The following is a 23,756-nucleotide window of genomic DNA, read 5'->3' as shown; positions in this document are numbered from 1 at the left end:
CTGCAGCTGTGCAGTGTGCTTTCATTTGACCTGCTTCCAATAAGGTTTGGGATAAACCTCTTGTAACACTTGAAGTGCACTGTCTGGCCAAAAGAGAAAAAATCACACACTCTAATATTTCTAATATTTCACTGGACCACCTTAAAACCTGATTCTGGCACACATCCATTGTTACAACATTCATTTCACCAAGACCATGTGTTGAGATGGGAGATTTGTACAGCTGTGCTCAGTCTTCACCAGAACATCCCAAAGATTCTTAATGGACTCAAAATGATGTATTCTGTTTCACTATTTGAGCCAGATGAATCCTGACGGTGTCGTCTTGGAATATTCCCAAAAAACCCATATATCAACCAGTATATTTAAGTGATTTTTTTGGGCAAAACCTAGACCTGACCAAGCAGCAACCCCAGATCATAACACTGGCCCCACCGGTTTGGAACAGCAGTTACTAAGTGGGAAAAAAAGTACAGCTTGTCTGTGTGGTATGACCCTGATGACGGCTCACCAACTAAATTTGGAAACACAAACACAAACCACTCTCCAGAAAATCAAAACATTTTTGATTTATGTGTTTCTGTTCATGTTTTTTTCAAAAAGGCGAGATAACACTTCCAAAGGAATGAATTTAGGAACTATTCCTTGAACACAGCTGGTGTCTCTGCATCATCCTTTTTTTTTTTTATTCCCCAGCGTCGTCTCTCTCTTTTATTTTTCCCTTACACCCCCTGAATCTCCCCCCCCCCCCCCCCCCCCCCCCCCCAGTATGCTGACACACTGTCTCTCTCAAGGGTCAGTCAGTGACCTCACCAGTCTGTGACCCCAAGGAAATGATGTCACTGTGTAAACACACAGAAAAGGCTCGGCAGCTCCCTGACAGCTGTCTAAGCGTCGAACAAGCCTTTTCGGCCTATTTAACCTCTGTTCTCTGCCTTTGGTCGAAGTGCACGGAGCACGCCGCACCAAGTGGAGGCACTCGGCTCTCTGTACAGTGACATACAGTCTGGAGGACACAGATTCCACATCCAGAGTCTGGAGCCCGAAAATAGAAAAATAAACAATGTGACACATAAAAAAAACAAAAAAACTAGTAATAGATCAAAGATCCCAAAGACCAAACATTTCCTGGATGTTTGTATTTGGTGTGTGCAGTCTGGTGTTTGGTTCTGCTGTGGGTGTGCATTTTGTGCCTGTTTGGGTGTCTATGGTTTTTGGTCGTGTGGAATGTCTAGTGACGGGGTCGCATGTTGTTTTTGGAAAAAATACAACAACTATGAAGCGGGTGCCTCACCATGAATCATGGATGGGTCATGGTAAGTAACGGGAGAGAGCACAGAACTCAACTCAACTTAACGACTCGCCAAGTCTCTCAGAAAGGTTTTACCATTGTTTTTGCCTTATGTCTTCAACTACCACCCACGATTTCTGGTGTTCTGTTTACAGAAGACGTCCAGTTTATGGCTTTGTCCATGAGCATAAATGAAAAACTTAAACTCTGCACCAAAAATGTGCCAAATGACATAAATTTAGCTTCAAATTCTCATGTGATAAATATTTGTTTCAAATTATGGAAACGGATCGCTCCTCACTCGCGCTCGGTATTTTTTTTGTCTTCGCACCAATAGCTACAATTCCAGTTTTCCACTGATGTATTCTCTTACGACCAGTCAAAATCTGATCTCTTTATTTTCTCTAGTCGCTTCGACATATCAGATTGTGCTGCGCTGGCACCGAGGTCAAAATACCTGGCAATTTATAAAAACTGGGTCTCGGCGTCACTCGCATCCAAACCCCTGTGTTGCAGTTGGAGATGCTCGGTGGAGAAATATGCCGCTTTTAAACCAAAGGAAAACAATGGGGAAAGCAGAGAGGCGTGTTGAATGTTGAAGAGGTAAATCCAGATTGTGGATTATGGGTTCTTGTGTCTTCGCTCGCTGGCCGGTTGCTGTGGTATGTGCTAATTACAGCCTGAGAGATGTTCACTGCTGGAGACAAGCTAACCTGACTGCAGGGCTAGAGGAGACACACACACACACACACACACACACACATGCAAAGAGTGCTCATTTATTACTCATAACTCATTCATGAATAAACCAACAATCATTAAATCAGCGTTTCCTTTAACAGGGAAACACTACACAGGGTTTTCTTTAGATCATTTCAGAATAGAGGTGTCGGAGTTTAAAATATACTTTTGACTGAGTGTTCCTCTTCCTGGACGTTTATAATATGGGATTTAAACTCGTATTGGCAAGTTTACAGTGAAGTCCAAACTCTGTTGTACAAAATTCTGTATCACAGGATTAGGAGGGCATAAAAGGAGATCTTAAATGGTTCACAATGAAGTTACAGAAGCCACGCCCCCAAATAATTTGACGTAATTGATCTCATTATATCATGACACATTTTATGTTGATTTAAAGTGATAATTCAACATTAGAGGTAATTCATTTTCTTGTTATAACGTGATAAGGTTGTGTGTAATAATAACGAGAGAATATCTTGTGCGAACGTAAATCCTCGGACAAATGGGGCAAAATGAGTTGAGGACTCGAAGTCTTGGATGTGACCTGGGTTCTTTTATAATCTGAGCAGAAATGATGTCCTGCTTGTGATTATAATTTTCCATAAAAAGTCATTATCAGGTGTTGTTTTTCTTAAAGGCGAGGTGTGCAGCTTGTGCATGGAACAATGTGCCGTAGTCAAACATCTGTCAGCTTTTGCAGGACATTGCAGAGTTTGTACATCCATGATTTTCACAGAGCATCAGGTCCTCGCCATCTGCAGTGGAACTGCATGGATTCTTCTCATCTGCTGCTTTAGGTCACATTGCTGTGTCATATATTCTTTATCCTTTGTGACATTAATGCTGACTGACTCCCTCTCCCTCTTCTCGCCCTCTCGTCTTTGTTTGTTTCCGCCTGACACCAACAGGACTGCTTCACCGTGGAAGGAGAGGATCTGAAACACGACTTCGAGCGGCTACAGCTGGCCATGGAGATGGTCGGCTTCCTCCCCACCACGCGCAAACAGTAAGATGAGCTTTCTTTATTACTGTAAATGGTTTCAGAGCCTCAGCCCTGCTGTCGCTTAGAGTCAGGGTCTGAAATGTCATCAGAGGACTTGCAGTTCTGCAGAGATCTCCTCTGGAGAATGATTTCCAGCGCAGCAGATGTGGTTACACAGACTGAGTCAAAAGCATGTTGTATCTTGTTTTCTTGTTCTTCTGATTTATAATTGAGATTATTGATAAATTAGCAGTTGGAAAACAATGCAAAATCCAGAGTATCAGGGGAATGTAAGTCAGAGGACGACCCTGGCCTGGTTGAGGAGACCAGCAGCTGTTCTTGGTTTTGGTCCTGATGGACTTCAGTCTGCTGCCAGCTACAATCTTAACGGCCCTCTTCAGAGTCCTGCAAGTGTACAATTCCTCTCTCTCCACTAAATAAATGATTCACTGCGGCCAAGGACAAGTCCAAGCTGATGATGGTGCCCAGGAAGTGAGAGTGGGGCTGGATTCTTCCTGAAGTGTACAACCATCTTGACTGTTTTGTTATCAATCTCCCACCTGTGAGTGGACTCCTCACCATCAGAGATGAGTCCAGCGAGGGTGGTGCTTGACAGACTGGTGACTGGAGATGTAGCTGCGGGGTTAAAATCAGCTGCTCGCGTCTGGAGTATGCAGCTTCAATCAGAGGTTGATTGTAAAATGGCACTTCTGTTTTCTTTCTCTCCATGATGAGACAGATTTAAAGGGAAATAAGATGCTTAAGGATTTTCTCAGCATATCTTTGGTGCAGGGATGAGAGATGATACGATTCTGAGTATCGGTATCTGTCCTTTACTGGTAAATTTTTTTAAATCTGACCTCACTTAAATGCTTCAGAAAGCACAGGCTGTAAAGAGAGATAAGACACTGAAAGAAGAAAAGAAGCTTAACACTCAAGTGCAAGTTTGTTTGTATAGCAAAAGCAGCAGCAGTTCTTTTTAACTACGTCACATTGTCTCACATTTGAGAGTAGAATATTTAGCATTATGTTTGTGAAATGGCTGGTCATGGCTCTGTGGTTAATGCATCAGTGCAGAAAATGTGTTGGACAGGTATTGGTATATATATCAGGCCATCCGTAGACAGAGATGTCGAAAAGTACTTTATTCTAAATCCTGCTCAATGAGGCAGCGCTTCACTTACCCAAAAATAACATGAATGCATGATCAAAAAGAGTCTTTCTTCTTCGTCATCAGGATTTTCTCCCTGCTGTCTGCAATCCTCCACCTGGGCAACATCCGCTACAAGAAGAAAACCTACAGGGACGATTCAATCGACATCTGCAACCCCGAGGTCCTGCCCATCGTCTCAGAGCTGCTAGAGGTGAGCAGCGTGATCCGCGTCATCCTCCTTTTAACTCACATTTACTCAGCATCAGTATAAAGTCCAAATCAACATATTCTATGTTGCAACAAAAATATTTTTCGCAAAAAAAGTACCCACATCCATTGAGTCAAAAAAAGACAATGTGTTTTGTCTGCTGACACTAAATACTTTGAGGGATAATAAAAATAAAGAATGGGAACAGGGCTTTACCACAGGGCTTAGTTTCTCTCCCGACGTGCTTTCTTTTGTCTCCCAAAGTGATTCCATTACATTCAACTGCATTGAAGATCATTAAAACTCCACAGACTTAAAAAACAGAACAAAATGGCTCTCGGTGCACAAGCACAGCTTGTGGTGACAGCAGAAGTTAAGAGGTGCTTGACGTCCTAAAGAGTCCTCCAACCGTCCAGCACTTCCACAACGTTCTCAGCGTGCAGAAGCTATTTTCAGAGCTCTTGTGTTGCCGCGTGTTGTGCGTAGGCGAGGAACAACCTGTTGTTCTCCCGATGAAACCCACGTGGTTACATCATATTTAAACTGTCATAGCAACGTGTCCGACACCGAGGCAAATCCTTACTATTATCACTAAAATGGCTTTTCTATTTTAAATTATTTAATTGACATTTTGTTCTATTTAAATCTCTGTCTTACGCTGCTGTAAACTTTTAAATGTTTTCATGTTGAAAACTTACATTTCCAATTTTACAAACTTACTTAAAAGTTTTAAATCTTTCATGAATAATAATAGCAGAATGATCTTAATAAAATATGATTGTGTTACTCATACCTATGGTACCTACAGTGCTTAACAAATGTATTAGACCACCAGTCATAACAATGAGAATACATAAATATTTTGGAAATCTTTTAAAACTAAAAATATTAGTCATTTATTTGGCAAATAACAAACTGAATTCACCTTTTTATACCCACATTTGAGCCGACTCACATAAACCAAGCCCTAACATTCAACCACTAAAACAAATTAAACAAAGTAAATAACTATAATTTGACATCTTAATCAAGAGATAATCATGTGCTTTATTATGTTTTCCTGTTTTTTTTTTGTAAAACAGTAAATTCTAAAATGAATGGATAACAATAATATAATAAACAATAAAAGAAATGCTTTGGGTTAAAGAGCATCTATGTACTGGTGTATTAACCATTACAGAAACATAAACATTGATTCAGATAATTACCAGTGCTGTTCATTTAGGACAGCTGTGGCTTTGGGTGGTGGTTTATGTCATTTTTTGTTAAGCACTGTAGTCGTTTTTTTTATTGTAACTATTTATTTCATTGTATCCATTATTTGTAAAGTCTTTATTTCCAGAGTTTCAAGTCAATGTGTTCATAGTGCAAAGTTATATTTCAATAGATTAAATTATATATATTTTTTTAACATTTTCTTGCTTTTAAACAAATATTGTATGCCACTAAATATAATTAGCTGACAGTGGGTTGATCTGTAATCTTAGAGATCTTAGATCTCTGACACACAAACATAAACTCATCGTCCACTCTGATTTACGTCGGGACAGAGGGACGGTGTCCCCTCCTCCCTGTCCCTCGGTACAAATTGCAGCGATTGCGCGGATGTGTTTGTTGTCCAGAGTGTGCCGGAGACTCCTGTCAACAGCACCGTGGGGATGTTATGACTATGGAGCCTGACTTGGTCCCCATTCATTAGCATCCTCACTGGTATCTGACTCTCCGCCACATGCTGCCCACATGCTCAGGGCTTAGTGTTATAAGTTCAAGGTTATATTGATGCGAATTATGCTGGTGCACAGGCAGCAACTATGTGCCCTGAGGGGCGTATTAAAACTTATTAGAGTGAAGAAGAAGAAAGAAAGGAAACCAGGACACTGTTTGACAAACTAGAACAAAGAGAAAAAAGTTACAATTAAACAACAACAGTCCAGACTGTGAAATACATGTGATGGATTTATCAGTTTTATGGAGTCTGACGGTAAGAAATAACAAAAAAATAAGCATGCACTGTATTTGCTGAGGTTTACACCTAAAGTGCCTTTTAATCACTATTATAATTTTAATTTGCTTGGTGCTGGTATTAGACCAGACAAGAACCATCAACAGTACTTAGCCCTTATGCTTTATTGATTCTGCGTTGTATTACTTTTACTATAGCGAGACTGCTAAATGGCTACAGAAGGTTGTCAAGGTTTGATAAATGCAGTTTCTTTCCTGAGTCATGCGAGTCTGGAGCCACTTTAAGAGAAAGAGCTCAGACAAAGTGCACATACAGTACTGGCGTAAGTGGCGTCTTAATTTGCATGAATAACCAATAACTGCACTTCACTTCAATAATGGTTCTATGTATTAGACGGGATTAGATGTGAACCACTGCTCTCACTCCTGTTGGTGTGAAACGCCACTCAAGGAGAACTGATTGTGAGACACGAGTGTGAAGTGATGCATGAATGGGAACATAAGTGGTGGGGACCGCCTGTTTCCTGTGGACGTGAACCTGGAAGAGGAAGTGGAGCTCATGGGGGCTCATGGAGGTCTGATGCACTGGGTCCTCTGAGCGGTGGAGTTGAGTGATTTGACCGAAACATTCCTGTGAAAACTGGACACCAGTCCAGAGAGAATGGCTTTTCTCTGCTCCCTGTCCCACAAAAGAGTTTAAGGCTGAAAAATATAATATGTAACCTTTCTGCACTACAATATCCATATTTTTTAGTGTATTTTTATTCACCCAAACAGTCTCTAAATCTATGAAAATCCGTATTCATATTCAAGATAACACAGTTTAATTTTGGTTGCCTTTTCATGACATGTCAAAATATCGCTTTGGTTGTTGTCCTTCCTCACGCAACACGAGAATCTATATTCCAGGGCAAATATTGATATTTTAATTAATAAACTAAGGCGCTCTAAAGTAATCAGTCTCTGCCAGTTTCACTCGCTGGGCGTCGCTACTCTATGTCTCCTCACGGCGGCGCTGCTCAAATGTATGAGGGGGAAGTTTGGGTGGATGTTACCTGGCTGAAGAAGAGGGTGTTTAAAAGCTACGTTAAGAGATGCCTCATCCACGTTCTATACATAGACTTTATGTACTTTGTTCTCTATGTTTTGTATGAATGAATAGAGAAATCCGGCGCTTTTTACTTTTCACAGATGTTTTGTTTCCTTCAGTTGGACAGATATCATGATATTATCGCCTTATGATTGTCGTGCAAAATACTTATTATCATATTATCACAGAATTGTTGTCTCATGATATTATTGGTATCATGGATTGTGTATTGTCTTATCTTGAGGTATACACATGCGCGTACACATTTGTATATTACCATATGTATGACAGCTGTAACTTCTGGGGCAAACCCCATGAATCAACAGAGTAAGGAAGGAAATATTAACTACTAAGCTACAAGTTAACCAGTGTGCTGTCTCTTGTTTTTGCATTTCATTGTGTGCATTTGTCACTAATACATCACAACCACCCATGCATACATGTTCTGCCACCAAAACTCTCCCAGGACAGCAAATCCCTCGAATCGTTTGTAAAAACACATCTTTAAACAAAATGTGATAGAAAAGATAAGAAATAAAAAGATTTGTTTTCACAGAATCAGCCTCACAGGACAAAAAGATAAAAAAAATAAAATATGAACAGAATCACTGACCCCAAACCAGAGCTTAAAACCATCTGTGTATTATGGTGTTGGAGCAGCGATCATGAATGGAGCAGAAAGCCTGTTACCAAGCGACTAATACATAAAAATGTACAGACCAAAGACCAATCAGCAGGCTGCTGAATAGGCTTTGCTCTTAGTGGACGGATTACCAGGGGGTGTGAAATGAAGTCTGATTATGGGAGCCCCCACCGTCCCAACTCATTACACACACACACACACACACACAGGATCCTTTCAAGGACTCGCATTAACTTCCATTCATTTGAATAGCGTAACCAAAACCTTATCCATAACCAGTTAATGCTTAAATCTTACCTTAACTTAACCACAAATTCAAATCTTAGCGTTAAACTTCAGAAACACACACACACACACACACCCACACACCCTTGTCTTTATGAAGACATCAGATCAGACCATCCCAAAAAGACTCTCACTCACAAACACGTGATCTCCACAGCAGCTGTCCGGCCCACTCCCATAATCCCTGTGGATGGTGATGTGTGCGCTGGCATCTGCTTCTCCCGGTGCGGCTCTGTCATGTGTGGTTTGTCAGGGACAAAGTTCAGAGTCTGTGCAAGGACACACTGTGGTGCGAGGACACAGAGCTGACTGTGTCCAGCGTGGTCAACTGCAGTATGAAAGGGCCATTTAGAGAGTAGATGATTGGTGGGATGGAAGAAATGTTCGGTCATGGCGTTACGTTGTGTTATCATTTTGGAAAGGTTAAAGTCAATAGAGGAACTCCAGCTATATAACCTGTTAATCCAGTCTACTGACACAACAGCCCAGCTCTCTGATTAACTGACAAACGTCTCGATCAAATACTAAAGGAAGAGCTGCTTATCTTTGCTCCGGACGTCGAGTCTGGTCATGAGGGGGCCACTCAAGTGAAAAGCTTGAAATCATATTACAAGACGTGATCATTTCACAGCATAAATAAGAAAATAACAAAATAAGAGTTGTTTTTTTGATATGGAACGACATATACGTCACAATTAAAACATATTTATGACGCAAAATGAATCTATAAATAACAGCAACAGACATAAAAAGAAGAAAAAAACACTGAACAAGCTTTTATATGTATATCATTTATTACTAAATGAATAAACTATTGATTGTGTTTAATAATGTGATACATAATGTTTTATTATTATAAAAATATTATGAAATGTTTATGCCAGCTGTTAACAAAAGGGCACAAGTGGCGGGCCACATGAAATCAATTGAGGGGCCACATGGAGCCCGCGGGCCAGGTGTTTGAGACCCCTGCCCTTGGTTTCATGGTTTCTTTTTGGTTTCTTGGTTTTGGGTCTTTTTATAGTATTGCGATGACAGTTCTCTTCATGTATTGAATGTTATTAGGATGTGAAGAGGGAAATAAAGAAATAAGATTTTTTTTTTTTAAAAGAAGAACCAAGTTGCAGACCGTAGCTTTAATAGGGTTCAGATTCTCTGCACACGAATAATAAAACCCAGTGTCTATATTTCTCACACGTTGGCGTCAGCTGCATAACCACTGATACACTGTCGGTGTCTTTCTCGATGATATTTGACTACAGGGCCCATCATTTACTGTTGGTCCCTCTGATAAAGTTGTGTATATTTTTATACATAATGTTATTGGTCATATGAATTCCTCTATAGTCTTTGAAGTTGCTTGTATTATGTGTTCTGTGGTTGTGAAAGGGCTCTGTCGTGTCTGAGTTCACAGACGGAGGCGCCAACTTGTTCAGCGGAGGGCACGACATTCCAAAGACACAGACATTTGTCAAACGAGAAATGTCAGATATAATTTGGACTCTTGGCTGAAGGTCTAGATATTTGACATGCTTTGTCTCTTGTACATGCCCCAGCTCCGTCTATATAATTTAATTTACCCTGTTAATAAGATAATTCACCAGGGAACTTCCTTTTCTTTTCATGCATATTTTGTTTCTTGTTAAAATAGTTTTTTTTCTGTCGTGTCCTAGTGACAAAGTACTGTATAATCTCAGTCTTTGCTGTCCGGCGTTACCATGTGTCAACAATGCTTATAATTTTAGTCCCTGTTAATATTATTTTCAGGAAAATGTGTCTCATCAACACTTCGCCTGTCAATTACTGAGGGTTTTTATTCTGCAGTGACAGAATAAATAAATAAATAAATGAATAAATTAAACCTTTATCAGTCCCCGCGGGGGAAGTCCCTTCTCTGCATTTAACCCATCCTCGACTAGAAACCGTCCTAGAAGGGGAGCAATGGGGGTTGGATATCAAACCGTCAACCCTCCGGTTACAAGCCAAGATTCCTTTCCACTTGCCCAGTATCTTTCTGATCCTGATCCTTCTTGTCTCTCTGACCTTGTGTTTTCGCCTTCTTTTTCCAGGTAAAAGAGGAGATGCTACTTGAAGCGCTGACAACCAGGAAAACTGTGACTGTCGGAGAGAGACTCATCGTGCCCTACAAACTCGCCGAGGTAAACATTTCATAAACACACCTGAATCACACACACACACACACACACACACACAAAGTGTCTGGCTCATGACTTCAGAGGACATTATACTGACTTACATTTATTTTCTGGAGACTTACTCTGGCCTCACCCAAACCTCATTCTAACCATACAACATGTCTTTACCTCAAAATGTAATAATTGATGTTATGGGGACTTGCTTATTTGTCCCCATAATGTGTCTGTGTAAACAGATTTAGGTCTCCACAACATGAGTCAAACCTGGATAATATCTTTTAAAATGAACCACCTATTACTGGTAAGCCCCTCCTTACTAGGGATGGGAATCGGTATCAGTTCGATACTGATCAGATATCGGACAGATAGAAACGTGAAACCCGATACAATCTCATATGTCGCGTGCTTCACAAATCAATATGAATACAAATCAGCAAAATCATTTTTGCTGAGTCATGTTCGGGCTGTTTATTTCTTCCTTTTTGGGAGAACAGTATTTGTTACACAGCTGGAGAATTGTGTCTTTGAAATGACTCAGCACAAATGTGTTGTTAACAGCTTACCTGACTGTATCGGACTAATATCGGTATCTGTAGATACTGGATTAATTACCACCATATAAAACTTCAACAGAGGGAAGTTCATTTCTTCTTTGCTGAGTAATAATTGAAAGGGCCTGTGTGTTATTGGAGGTAGAGCAGGAGTCATTTCCAGGCAAGTGGAGCCAAACTCTTTGTTATGAAGTGCGTCAGCTGCAGGGGAGATTCTGTGTTTGTGTGTGTGTGTGTGTGTGTGTGTGTACAAGCTTTGGAGCCTGTCTGAGGAGTTTGTTGTGGCACTCCCCAGCCTCCACCTCTTCTGTCTAAGGCTCTTTTGATAGGAGTCTCTTCCTCTGCGGCTTCCTGTTTCCTGTCGAGTGAAACAACAGCGCGACTTAACCCTGTCCAGACCCTCTGGACTAACGCGCTGCACAAATGTACCTTCAGGATCCCTCCGTTGACCTACATAGGCTCCTCTGATGTGTCTGTCATTAATATTCAGTGGGTTCTGTTTATCTCTCTGTCCCACAGACTGTCTGCGTGTGGCCACAGGGTATATTTGTCTGCAAAAGGAAAAAGATAATCTGTTACTCCACCGCTCGGCTGCAGCTTCCGCCTCTGATAAATGGCTCATTTTATCCCAACAATGGTTGCTCGTGCTCTCGCACACCCCATCCTTGTAGTCATGTGGTCTTGTCTCAGGAATGTGCAACCTCCACTGGAATATACAGTTCAGAGGCCAGAAACCAGATCCAGGGTCTGTCTGTTTGTGTCTCGCTCTCTCTCATACAGTCTTCTCTCCTCCAGTCACACGCGACTCATGAATTAACTTTCTCTACACCAGATCTGTAACCTAATCCTGCACAGGGCGGGAAGACATCAGCCCCGTCCTGCAGCTTTTCGTGTGTCCTTCTTAATCCAGGCTGATATTGAAAGAATAAATAGAGGTTGTGATTTACAACCACTTGGAGAAAATAAAACAGAACTTTTAAGTCCCTGTAAAACCAAAAATAATCTTTGGATTAAATAAGGATTCAAATAAACCTAGAGCAGGATTAGAAGAAAGTAGTTGTATGTGTTGTATGCTTTTAAATGCCTTTAAATGCCCTTTGTATTGCTTCAGCAGTGATGTATCATTTTAGAAAAAGAAATAGATGAAAAATCCCAATTATCATTGCTCCATAACTCATATGAGACCTAACCCTTAAAATAAATAGTTTATTTGTTTATTAGTTCTTCGATCAGTCCATTTATCCATCCATTTTCTGCTGTTAATCCAGGTACAAGTCATGTTGAAAGAGAAATTGACACTAAACATACTTTGTTTGGGATTAAATTGTGTTGTATTTGGTATTAAAATGGTCTGAAAACTGTATTTTGCATTTAATTAATTACAAAATGCAATTAATTAAATGCAATTAAAACCAAATATTATTTTGCTTATTTCTAAGAAAATCCTACAGGGAATCCCAAAAGTAAACTAATGGGGATTAAAGTGGTTGACAGTGGTAAAACCTGCATGCATTTCCTCAGCCTAACCTCAACCAACTCTAAATGTCATTTCCTAACTATAAATTGACCTGATTCTAACCTTAAAACCCAACTCTAATGTTCAACCCACAAATAACCTTTAAACCTTTGGAAAAAGGTCTTCACTCACACACACACCACAATAATAGGGAAAGCAAAGCCCTGCCCAGATCGAACTGAGGGCCATGAGAGCGAGTTGAGGCCACCTGTGGAATCCATAACACGCCCACTTTTATACAAATATGGGGGGGGGGAAAGAACCTGGCTCATGTTGGCGGGTTTTTTTTTTCTTCCCACTTGGATGACACAGACTGAAACACAAAAATCATCAACCTACAGATGAGACGGACAGATTTATGTGAGGGGACTGACCTGCTGAACTCTGGGTTTCTATCCCCTGAATACTTTGGCTGGACACTGGGATGAATCTCTTTACCAGTAGTTTGGGTTTTGGCTCCAGTTTAATATGAAAGTTATTCCTTGCTCATAAAGGGAAACTGTGCTTGGCAAAGAGAAGCAGAATCTGGACTCTAATTTCCGACTGTCTTTGTTGCCGAGTCCTATTCAAGGACACTAGAGATTGAGGGCGTATTCAGGCTTCAAACAGGTCTGCATTATTTATATTGAGTAATCTACTTCACTGCAGCGGCTGTGAGGAGTTTGTTTGGTCAAAACAGGTAGAAAACAGGAAGACTTATATTTTCAATAGATAGAAATAACTGTGATGGGTTTTCTCTTTCTCCAGTTATTGAAAAAACAGACTTTCATTTGCACATTCAGTGCTTGTAGATTCATTTCACTGACACATTAAACTGTAGTCTTGGAACAGTCTTAGTGCTTAGACCTTAGAAGGGCTAGAGAAATAATGAATAACAACTCTTCATTTCCTACTAAATAAAATAAAAGTAACTTGGTCTCATGCTGCCTTCACGTGCTATCGGAAGGTTGAGTTTTCCTATTTGTAACTTGGTGCGTTATGTTCAAGTGCAAGTTCAAGATAAATGGCTGACACACGGTTCACCCTTACCTGCTTCTTTGGAAAACCCTTTTTTTTTTTTACAATACAAAATACAATAACGGAATTGTAATAAAGGAATTATTTGCCTTACTCTCCCCCATCTTGATATATATATATAAAGGTTATCTCCCCTTGGGAACTTGTATATCAAAATGATCTCCCAACTTCCTGTTCAAAAGACTAACAGGGTTCAGGTGAGGTGTGTGCGTGAAAGAGGATATTTAAAGAAGCTTCACAGGGAGAGTGCAGAGGTGTATGGGAAAATGTATCAGTTAACATACATAAAAACGCACGTGCACACACATGCACTAATTAACAGCATGTGCAGATTGGCATATTGTGGTAAAACACGCGCGCACAAAAACGTCCTGCAGCGAGGAGCGTTGGTCGGCCACGAGCTGTGTGAGCTCACGCTGGTGTTTCACACCCCCTGTGGTTTTTTTAGGAAAAAGAAAGAGCATAAGAGATGGAAAGAGAGGGAACAATAACTTTCCCTCTGCAAACACAAACACCATTTTAAGACCTACTTTAACAGCCTGGATCATTGCCGTTTACAAAAACATCTGATTAAGTCCTGCTGATTATTTTGTCAGTTTCTTGGGTGGCCTTGTAGAAAAACATATGCTTCTAGCTCTGTTTTCTTCCTATAGTTTCCAAATATGTAACTCACTGTGGGTGAATGATTGAATCCCACAGCAAACGCAGTGACGGTGAATGCTCGGCGGATGCTTGCGCAAGATCTGCCTTTGAGTAGCTACTGAAGCGTTTAAATCACAGCTCTTATTTCTGAAACGTCTATGTGTTCCGACCTTACATAACTCTGTGGGAAGAGGGGGACGTCACAGGCCTGTCTGCTAAAAATATCACAAACAATCAATAATGCACGAGCCAAGAAGCAGCTTTTAAAATGCATGGTTTAGCTTTGTCAAGGCTGTTGGCTGCATGTGGCCTCAGCAGGCAGGGTTTCAAACAGTCCTTCACACAGAATGCATCCGCAGTGAAGGCCTCATCAGGTTCACAGTGTCCCACAAGGAGTATTTTTACATTTTTGTTGACCGAATAGATAATTTCTTTGGTTGTAACTCGTCTTAACTGCAATAAAATGGTGATAACAGGCGTCCACATGTGACAGACCTTCAGCTAAATATTCAATTAAAATAAACTTACTTGACCTGTGACCCCTATGGCCCCAGCTCGTCTTGCCTCGGTTGCCTTGGTTGGTTTTCCATTAATTAATATAGCACCTCCTCAAAGTGGGCGGAGTCACCACAGCACGACTGCATGAAACTGCGGTGACTTCGTTGTACACGCGACACTCACAAACAAAGTATTTTTAACTTGTTCGGCTTGATTCTTGTGTCTCTTCTTGTGATGGCACTCTGACCAATCAGTGCACAGCAGTCTGACGACGTCACGCATAGTATCGGCATAGGTACCAGGTACTAAAAAAAGTACCATGTACTAGTGGAAATGCAACTTAACCTTGCCGTGCCAAGGCTAGTCGAGTTGAGTAGCGCTAGTGGAAAAGGGGCTATATTCTGACTGATATTCTGACTGGTCTGCAAATGAAGAAGACGAGGGTTGAGGTGTTTGACTGGTAGTTAAGTGTTCCCTCTGTAGCCTCTGAACAGGGGAGTTTCCTTAATGAGGCAGTGAGATGTAAAACACAGTCTCAGGGGAATTCAACACGATAGGCCCCCTTTGTCTTGTTAAGAAAATCCCTTATGTTTTCATCTGTGGATAAACCACCATGCTCTGTGTTTGTGTGTGTGTGTGTGTGTTTGTAGGCGGGCACTGTGAGGGACTCCATGGCCAAGTCACTGTACAGTGCACTGTTTGACTGGATCGTGTTCAGGACCAACCACGCCCTGCTAAACAACAAGGACCTGGAGGACAGTTCAAAGGTGGGAAACCAAAACACACATGATGCTTTTTAAGAGGTGACGTGTTTTCTCACACGGGATCTGTGGGTGGGCCCAACTGATTTGTGTTTTGCATCTTTTTCTTTTGAAAGATGTAAATAACAAATACGTCACCATGTCTATGTTTGTCTGTCTGTCTGTCCATCAACCACATCTCTCCCTCTCTCTGTCTCTCTCTCTCTCTCTCTCTCTCTCTCTGTCTGTGTCGGTCTTTGTGTTTTGAAGTGGCAGCTGGCAAGTCATACCCAGTGGGAACATTCAAAGGATAAGAAGATAAATTTCTGTGTGTGTGTGTGTGTCAGGAATATTTGGGCAGATGGCATCAAGTTCCCCTTAGCTCAGTTTACTCCCTGTGGCCCTCTATTACCCTAGTACAGTCTCTCTCTCTCTCTCTCTGTCTGTCTGTCTCTCTCTCTGTCAGAGGGTCAATGAGGTTGCACTTTCTGTCAAGGTCACTGTGCTTATGTGCAGCACACAGCACATCATACATGCACCGTGTGTCCACATACTGTATGTTTTTATGGCAGCATATTAAAACAAAAAATGTCCTTCAGAGACAAATAAAACACTGCAGAATACATTTAATTTAAATGGTATGTTGATTTCACAGCCCATTTCATAATTAAATGTTGCTTGTTAACATAATATATGATGACATGAATCCTTTTGACACACAAAAGGGCAACGGGGTCTACAAAAGCAACACACTCATATTGATGATGATAGTACTGATGTAAATATGTAGATATACTATAATAATATATATGTGTGTGTGTGTGTGTGTTTTCCCACCAGATCCTCTCCATTGGCGTCCTAGACATCTTTGGTTTTGAGGATTATGAGAACAACAGCTTTGAACAGTTCTGCATCAACTTCGCCAATGAACGACTTCAGCACTACTTCAACCAACACATCTTTAAATTGGAACAGGTAGAGGCACCACAAGTCTTCCTTTCCTCCTCTCCTCTCCTCTCCCCTCCCCTCGCTCCCTCTCCTCTCTGACAACATTTATTGTCCAGCTGCTGACAGCACGTCATTAAATGTTATTCTTTTCTGCCACTGTGACGTGCTCTCCCGTGTCTGAGTATGTGATGACGTCGGTTCATTCACTGGCGTCATACTGTATTATTGTGGCTGCTACACATTCTTCAAAGATGCTGCCATGCTTTTGTTTGATTTTGCTGATGATGGAGTCAAGCGCTGGCATTTATAGCTTCCTTTTTCTCCTGAAAAGCGACAGACTTCCTCTCCGGTGAAAGGGTCTGACTGTAGTGCAGTAAGGCTGAACACGCTGTGGGAGAGCAGTTGCTTTCAAGATGCTGCTCAATAAAATGTACTTCTATGGAGGATTAAGTGGTAGACAATGAATGAACATAACTTATAATACAGTTAAGTTAGGTCCTCTCACCTTCGGATCGTTATATAATCTGGATGATTCTATAATGTTGGTTTTTCTTAAGCAATAGATGCGCATTTCCATTTTTACTTTAATAACCCTAGACGTTAGTGTTTAGTCCCAACTGACAACAACTAAAGTGACCTATGCAAACCACTTATACTATACTATACTTTTATGCAAGACATTATTATAGCTGACGTACTGTACTGTGCGTATGCGCGCTCGTCCTCATGCAGTTTATTCTATAACGCACATTTGTTCCCATATTTATGACATAATCACAGGTGATTTGTCAGGTGAAATAATGAAACGGCCACAATGTGAAATGAGCAGGAACTCGAGAGGACAATAACTCAGTGAGCCGCAGCATTGCGAGTGGAGGAAGATATCAAGTGTGTACGTGAAGTCGTCTCTCACACACACACACACACACACACTGAACTTATACTGCAAGCTCAGACAGGGTCGTTGCACACAGTGGCAGTCCAAAAACCTCATAAAAAAAAAGTAAGTTAGAAGAGAGCCCAAGCATATGATATGATGAACAGTATCCCTGCTGTTAACACCACATACATCACTTTGCTCCACACCTGTCAACAAGCTGCTTTTGCTTTTTTTCCTACAACATATGGAACTGATATTATTATTACCCACTACTGTGTTTCTAATGCAAAGCTTTTGTGTTACTGGATAAAGGACAAATCACTTCTCCTGGTATAGTGAAGATTGTGTGATAATAAAGTTCTTCAGAACTGTTCTGTGAGGCACAACAACCTCCACCAGGGTTCAACCATGAAATACTGCACTTTAGCCTTCATTAGCCTCTTAAGCCTGACCCACACTAGAGGGTAATTGGCCAGATTTCGGCCTGGAACCCCACAATAACCAATGAGAGTGAGTTGACCGGGCTACCCACATTGCTACAAGGATGTAAAGAGCTTCTCCTGAGCCCCAGGTGGACGGTAGAAGATGAGGACAAACTTGTGGGTTTATGGCAACAGAATAATTGCTTGTTTAATGTGTCCTGCAAGACGTATCACATGTCTGTTTACATTCTGAAGTCACGTTAAATCAAGCGAGTTTCTCTGAGATCTCCTCCCTGAAATTGTGATTAAAACCAAGTGTGTGGTCCAGCGTCTTGACTGGATCGTCTAGTCTGTGGTCTCTCAGGATTAAAAACATTGAAACTCGGTTACTAAGTTTGTTGCGTCTGTGGTGTCCCCATTTGAAAATCACCTAGTGTGACGCAGGCTTTAATATCTGTTTCTTTTTTGCCTTTTACATTTTACAACACACCCGTATTTATATTGGTAACCGTTTTATTTAGTTCGGCATTCTCCTTGTTTCCTTTAATTCCTCTGTAGCTACTTTCACAGTCACAGAGAGACATCATCATCATCATCATCGGCATCACGACCACCTTCTGCCACTCTCTCTTTCACTCAAAAAGACCATTACTGCACCACTAATCCCTGACCAGCCATATAATGTATTCATTACGCTCATTTATTCAGATACCAACTGCCAAACCACTTAATATGCTGTGTGCATGTATTTTTCCCATTCACAGAACAAGTGAGGGAGCACTCAGAGTGAGTGGGGTGGGGTGGGGGGTAGGGGGGATTTGCAATGAATCTCAATCAGCTTGACTGTGTCACAATAGCTGTCAGTTGTCGTCTTCCTCTTGCTGAACTCTGATTGGTCATGGCAACTGTGCAGGTGGGCCCGTTGCTGAAGGCTAAATGGGAAAAAGAGCAGCGTGTGTGTATGTGTGTGTGAACGAGAGCTGTAACGTTCCTTAACTCCTGATGGAGATCACAAACTGCTGATCTGCTCACACTAATGGGTCTGTTATCAGTCTCTGACAGTTTGGCCTAAGGCAACACACACACACACACACAGCAGAACATCATGTGTACTTAGTTACAAAACGGTTAAATACTATGGTGCCAATTCATCGTAAAGTTTCACCTGTATAGACTTGACAGAAACAATACACCTGCATGAATAAGCATTATGGGATTCTGGTCAGATTATAGACTGGACATACATGTATAAACTTAATATTTCAATTTATTTAGTAACGCATGTATGTTTTCTCATGTTTTAACATTTTGGTATTTAGAGTAGTCTAGAGTCTAATTATTATGGGTTTTTTTTAAAGTTGTTTTTACAGTATTATCTTTCATTCTGTGACAGCAGGTGCTCCTTGATGGATATGTTTGTTTTGATTCGAGCTTTCTTACGTGACGGTTTCTTCTGGTGTTATGTTCAGCTAATAACTGTGGAAGTGCTGATGTGACGCTCGCCCTCGGAGAACGATGCCCTATATTGTTTAAGCAGAGTTCATGTTTATTATCCTTAAATCACTGGGGTCCTTCAAATCTTTGGCTCTCTGCTGTTCCTGAGTTTATTTGACAAGACAACAGTTGGGGTTGGGTTGAGCGCCCAGGGCCCCCGACCGAGGCAGGTTGGTGTAACCTCCCGGTGGACGATTGCCAGAGTTCTACTGATTTGCGTTAACGTGAATTAAGTTGTGCGGTTTATGCTACTTTCACTTTGACGTCATTAGAGACGAGAGAAAATAGTCAAGACCTTTTCGGTTGCTTTGATCTTCTGACCCTAGTTCGTTTGCTCTGAAAGTCCGGTTCGCTTGGAGGTGTGAATGCGCAGCTGACGACAACGCAGGGCATTGTGGGTAAACATAATACATGCTGAAGAACATGCTTGGCGTTCAAACTGACTCATATCGTAAACATGAGCCCATGTGAAGGCCTGTTATACCTGTTATTACAAAATGTTATGTGGTTTAGAAGCAGTTTGTGTAAAATGATCAAATGAGTTTAGTATCCGGCTAAGAAAGGAGTTTTAAGGGGTTACACACACAATAGCTTTGTAAGCCACAACTCGAAAACACACACATGTTGTTGGAAAGTGTGTACGTGTGTCTGTATGACCCTTTAGTATGTTTTCTTTGAGCTGCTGAAGACATTGTGTGGTCTTCAGGAGTCCAAGAAGAAACAAAACAAAAGCCATTCCACGTACACATACTGCTTTTCCTTATTTTTCCCAAATTTGGAAGATGAGTTCAAGCTTTCCATCGAGGGGATCAAGCTTTCCCTTCTCCTCCCCCTGGTCTTCACCCCTCCTTCCCGCCAATCAGGTGGTCCTTATCAGCAGTTGTGTGTTTACCTTCAGAACAGCAGCCAAAGCTAATAGAACTCCACCTGGGCTACAGCCTCAGCTGGATGGAGGAGTCTGTGCGGGTGACTCTTCAGGGGCTGGGAACATCCTTGTTTGTGCTTGGTTTCTGTTATGTGTGTGTGTGTGTGTGTGTGTGTAGGCTGTGAAACATGATTGTGAGAAGACGCACGACAGCCGCCGCCTTAGGCAACACATTTAGGTCATGAAATCAAATAAACACATGGTTTACCCTCATATGATGGAAGTGTAGAAGTGCCCTGATGCTCTCTAAATCACGTCCCTCCATCCTCTGTAGGAACTGCAGTGCTTTAAACGTTGATACCGACACAGTAACAGCAAAGCTGACATTCTGATACAGATTTTCCAGCGTCTCCTCCCTTGTTTCTGTCGCACTGTCCTCAATCTCCTCAGTGAGTCACGCCATTCAGCAGAGCCCCAGTTGCACTGGACCGTTCAAAGCAAACTTCACTCACAGTGTGTGTGTTAAATGACAGCGCAACGTGCATGCCGCCTGTTTCGTAATCTGTCTCCGTCAGTTCCTCTAAGGTGCTTTTCTTTTGTCCGTGCTTTCGAGACGACCAGATGTTGCTGCAGCTCCTTCGATTGCGACACCGTTCCTTCCGTCTGCTCTGAGAGGGGCACTCAGGGAGGGACAAGCAAAAACACAGAGGCAATACAGGAAAAGCAGGAATACACAAGAATGCTGTGTGCCAAACTCACCTCATGCCAGTTAGAGGACAGACGCAGCGCTGACGTGTCGATAGAGATGTTTAGAAACACACACACACACACACACACACACTCACACACACACGCTGCAACACAACACGAAGCAGCAGACGTTTTAGGTCTCTTTATGTTGTCTCGGGGCACAGTTTAAAGGCTCATTTCATTTTTAAAGGGTGAACTTACCTCTTAGTGGTATCTAGCCGTTTTGCTGCCACCTCACGTTTATATATGATTTGTATGCGGCATTAAACCAACTCGGGATGAATTCATTTCATGATTGATTCATTCTTGATTAATGGATTACTCGTTTGGTCCATAAAATGTCAGAGAATGTTGAATAATGTTGATCGTTGTTCACCAAACCTGGAAATGATGATGTTCTCGAATATTCTCAAACCAAACTGCGTCAGTTTGAATTATTTCTTTGTTATAAGAGGCAAAAACACAAATATTCAGAGAGCTTGATTTAATTATTGAAAAAACACTCAAACCGATTCGATTATCAAAATAGTTGACGATCCAATTTGTAAATGATTAATCGAATAACCGTTGCAGTGCTCAAACCAACTAATCAAGCAGGTCTTGATCCCCTTTTTAATGATGATCTTCAGCTCGTTCCAAAAAAGGTTTGTTAGCTTAGCGTTAATGACGTATGCCGCTTTAATTTCAAAACAAAGATTTATATCCTGCAGCATACAGTATATAATAATCTGGAGCCACAACTCCACAAAGAGGCAGTCCTTTCTGCTCATGTCCCTCATTAGCAAATGCTTTCATGGGGTGATGTAGGAGAGGAACGCTTTAGCCAAAATGTGAAATTGCTGACTGCAGCTTTAAAATGAACAATAAATTAATTTGTGATATGGTGAGCAACAGGGAATGTATATATACGTATTGTATCATAACATCCAGTTTGCACTGAAAGTGTGAAAACCTATATACCGATATAAACAAAGATTTTATACTCTCAGAAAGGAGTTTCATTTAAATAAAACTCAGTTCTTGCGACACCAATGCTGCCTCACACTGCTGCTGCTAACAAAGCTTTGCTGCTTTTTGCTGTGTGACCAATCCAGTCATCAGTGTCTGAACGAGTCAGAAGCCGTGTTTCTATTCTCATACAAAGTTTGACGTCTTGTTGAGACAAACGGCCACAAACTGAGCAGGAAAATAGCTGCTGGAAGGATCTGCGTGTCTCGCGTCGGTTGGTTGTGATGAGCTCTGGCTTTGTTCACCGTCTCTGTCTTTATCTGTGTCTTTATCTAAGCCGTCGCTTCATTTTCACACGTCATGAGTTTTGCTTTTGTACTTACTGTTGTGTAAATAAATGACATAAATAACTCGCAGGTTCAGATGGAAGCCTCTTGACTGATTTAAAGTCTCATGAAAATGTGAAGCAGCTGTTTCCTGGAGGGTGAACTTGGCATGTCTGAAAATGATAATGACTCTGTTCTGTTGACAGTTGGCTGTTTGGCCAACTGTAACTGAAGCGGCATCTGTGCATGTTTCACACACCCAGTTACAGGTTTAACATCAATATGTATGTGTTGTAAAATAGCTGATGATGAGTTTGTCCCCGTGCATCCAGTTGTCTCCATCTCTGCCATTCAGTCGCTGGTCAGTGTTGTTGATGACGGCTTAAGAAATGTGCATTTATCCATGCAATGTTTTTACAACCTTGTTTTTGTTCTTCCTTCAGTGTTTGCATGAAACCAAACGGGCCACATGTCCCGAATGCTTTGTCAGTTTTTCAGATGTGTAAACGCTTCCCTCCGTTGCTGCTTTGAATACTTGAACACGGTCTCATTTTCAGTAATTGCGGAGCATGTGTTCCGAGTTATTGTCAAAACACTTTTATATTTCAGTTCAAAAACACTTACAAACACATACAAGAGGTTACCGACATGTAAATCTCCACATAAATACAGTAAACGGTACACACACACACACACACACACACAGTCATATCTACAGCTGGGCGTGTTTTAGAGTTAGTCCCAATCACTGTGCACATTCCTGTGCATGTCAGTTGTGTCGTGTCTGCCTTCAAACTGGGCTACACTTGAAGTGTCTCACTCTCTGGCCTCTGCATACCTGGCCTTTCTCCTGCCAGAGCGCTGCAGTCCAGTGGTTTATTTTGAAAGGTTACAGAAACGATCAGCTGCACTTTCCACTCTTCTGATATCAAAAAGGTTCTGGAGGGGTTCGTTTAAGACTCCGACCAGAAGTATATTTGAGGCGGGCTGAGTTCCTAAGAGTGGTGATGTGGTCGGCCATGACTTTCAGAATGAATATTTATGGGTACCACGGGGGTGATCTAAGGGATCTGGACTTCCCTGACCTTTTCTTTTGATGCTGTTGTATGTTTTTTTCAACATGCAGTAGCGCTCTTCAAAGTTTCCGAGAAATGAAAGCGCATACCTTACAAACAATGTTTTGAAACCCACTTGCTTTTTCGTTTACAACTTTATTATTTTGTGGTTTATACTTAGTGCTCTCCGTTCTGTCCATTCCCTCTTTTCTTTCCCCCTTTAATGCACTTTGTGACTTCTGTTATTTAGAGTTCTGTATAAATAAAGTTTGCTTGCTTTTGACGAGCGCCAATAAAATGTCAACATTTACCTTCAGTTCAGAGATAGTTCGGTCGGTGATGTGGTGCGTTGGGAATCGGGAATTGTCTCATGGCTCTTCCAGTAAAGGTTCATTTTTTAAACTGTTACAGAGAACAAGACAAACAAACGTTCTCGCTCCCAACTCAATAAACAGTCATCAGTTCATTATAAACAAACACAAAGAAGCCGAGGGTTCTATTGTAATAATCTGAAGCCCATGGTGCAAATGTTTTTAGGGTGTGTCTAAATCCACTAAAGCTAGTTTAACGGCAGAAAACCCCTAAACAGAGAT

General features: G+C 41.3%; 1 protein-coding gene across 7 annotated transcripts in view; it reads left to right on the top strand.

Annotated features, from left to right (window-relative positions):
- LOC131469629 (unconventional myosin-IXAa-like) overlaps positions 1–23,756 on the top strand; it is a 120,377-nt gene that overhangs the window by 68,476 nt on the left and 28,145 nt on the right. For all 7 annotated transcript variants that reach the window (XM_058644811.1, XM_058644808.1, XM_058644810.1 and 4 more), the window contains 5 exons: positions 2,941–3,038; positions 4,252–4,378; positions 10,425–10,514; positions 15,386–15,502; positions 16,316–16,450. In XM_058644811.1, the coding sequence (XP_058500794.1) occupies positions 2,941–3,038; positions 4,252–4,378; positions 10,425–10,514; positions 15,386–15,502; positions 16,316–16,450 (567 nt within the window). The remainder of the gene's footprint in view (positions 1–2,940; positions 3,039–4,251; positions 4,379–10,424; positions 10,515–15,385; positions 15,503–16,315; positions 16,451–23,756) is intronic.

This window comes from Solea solea, chromosome 12, assembly GCF_958295425.1.
Source record: "Solea solea chromosome 12, fSolSol10.1, whole genome shotgun sequence".
Taxonomy (NCBI): Eukaryota; Metazoa; Chordata; class Actinopteri; order Pleuronectiformes; family Soleidae; genus Solea; species Solea solea.
This window is presented reverse-complemented; position numbering and strand designations above follow the sequence as displayed.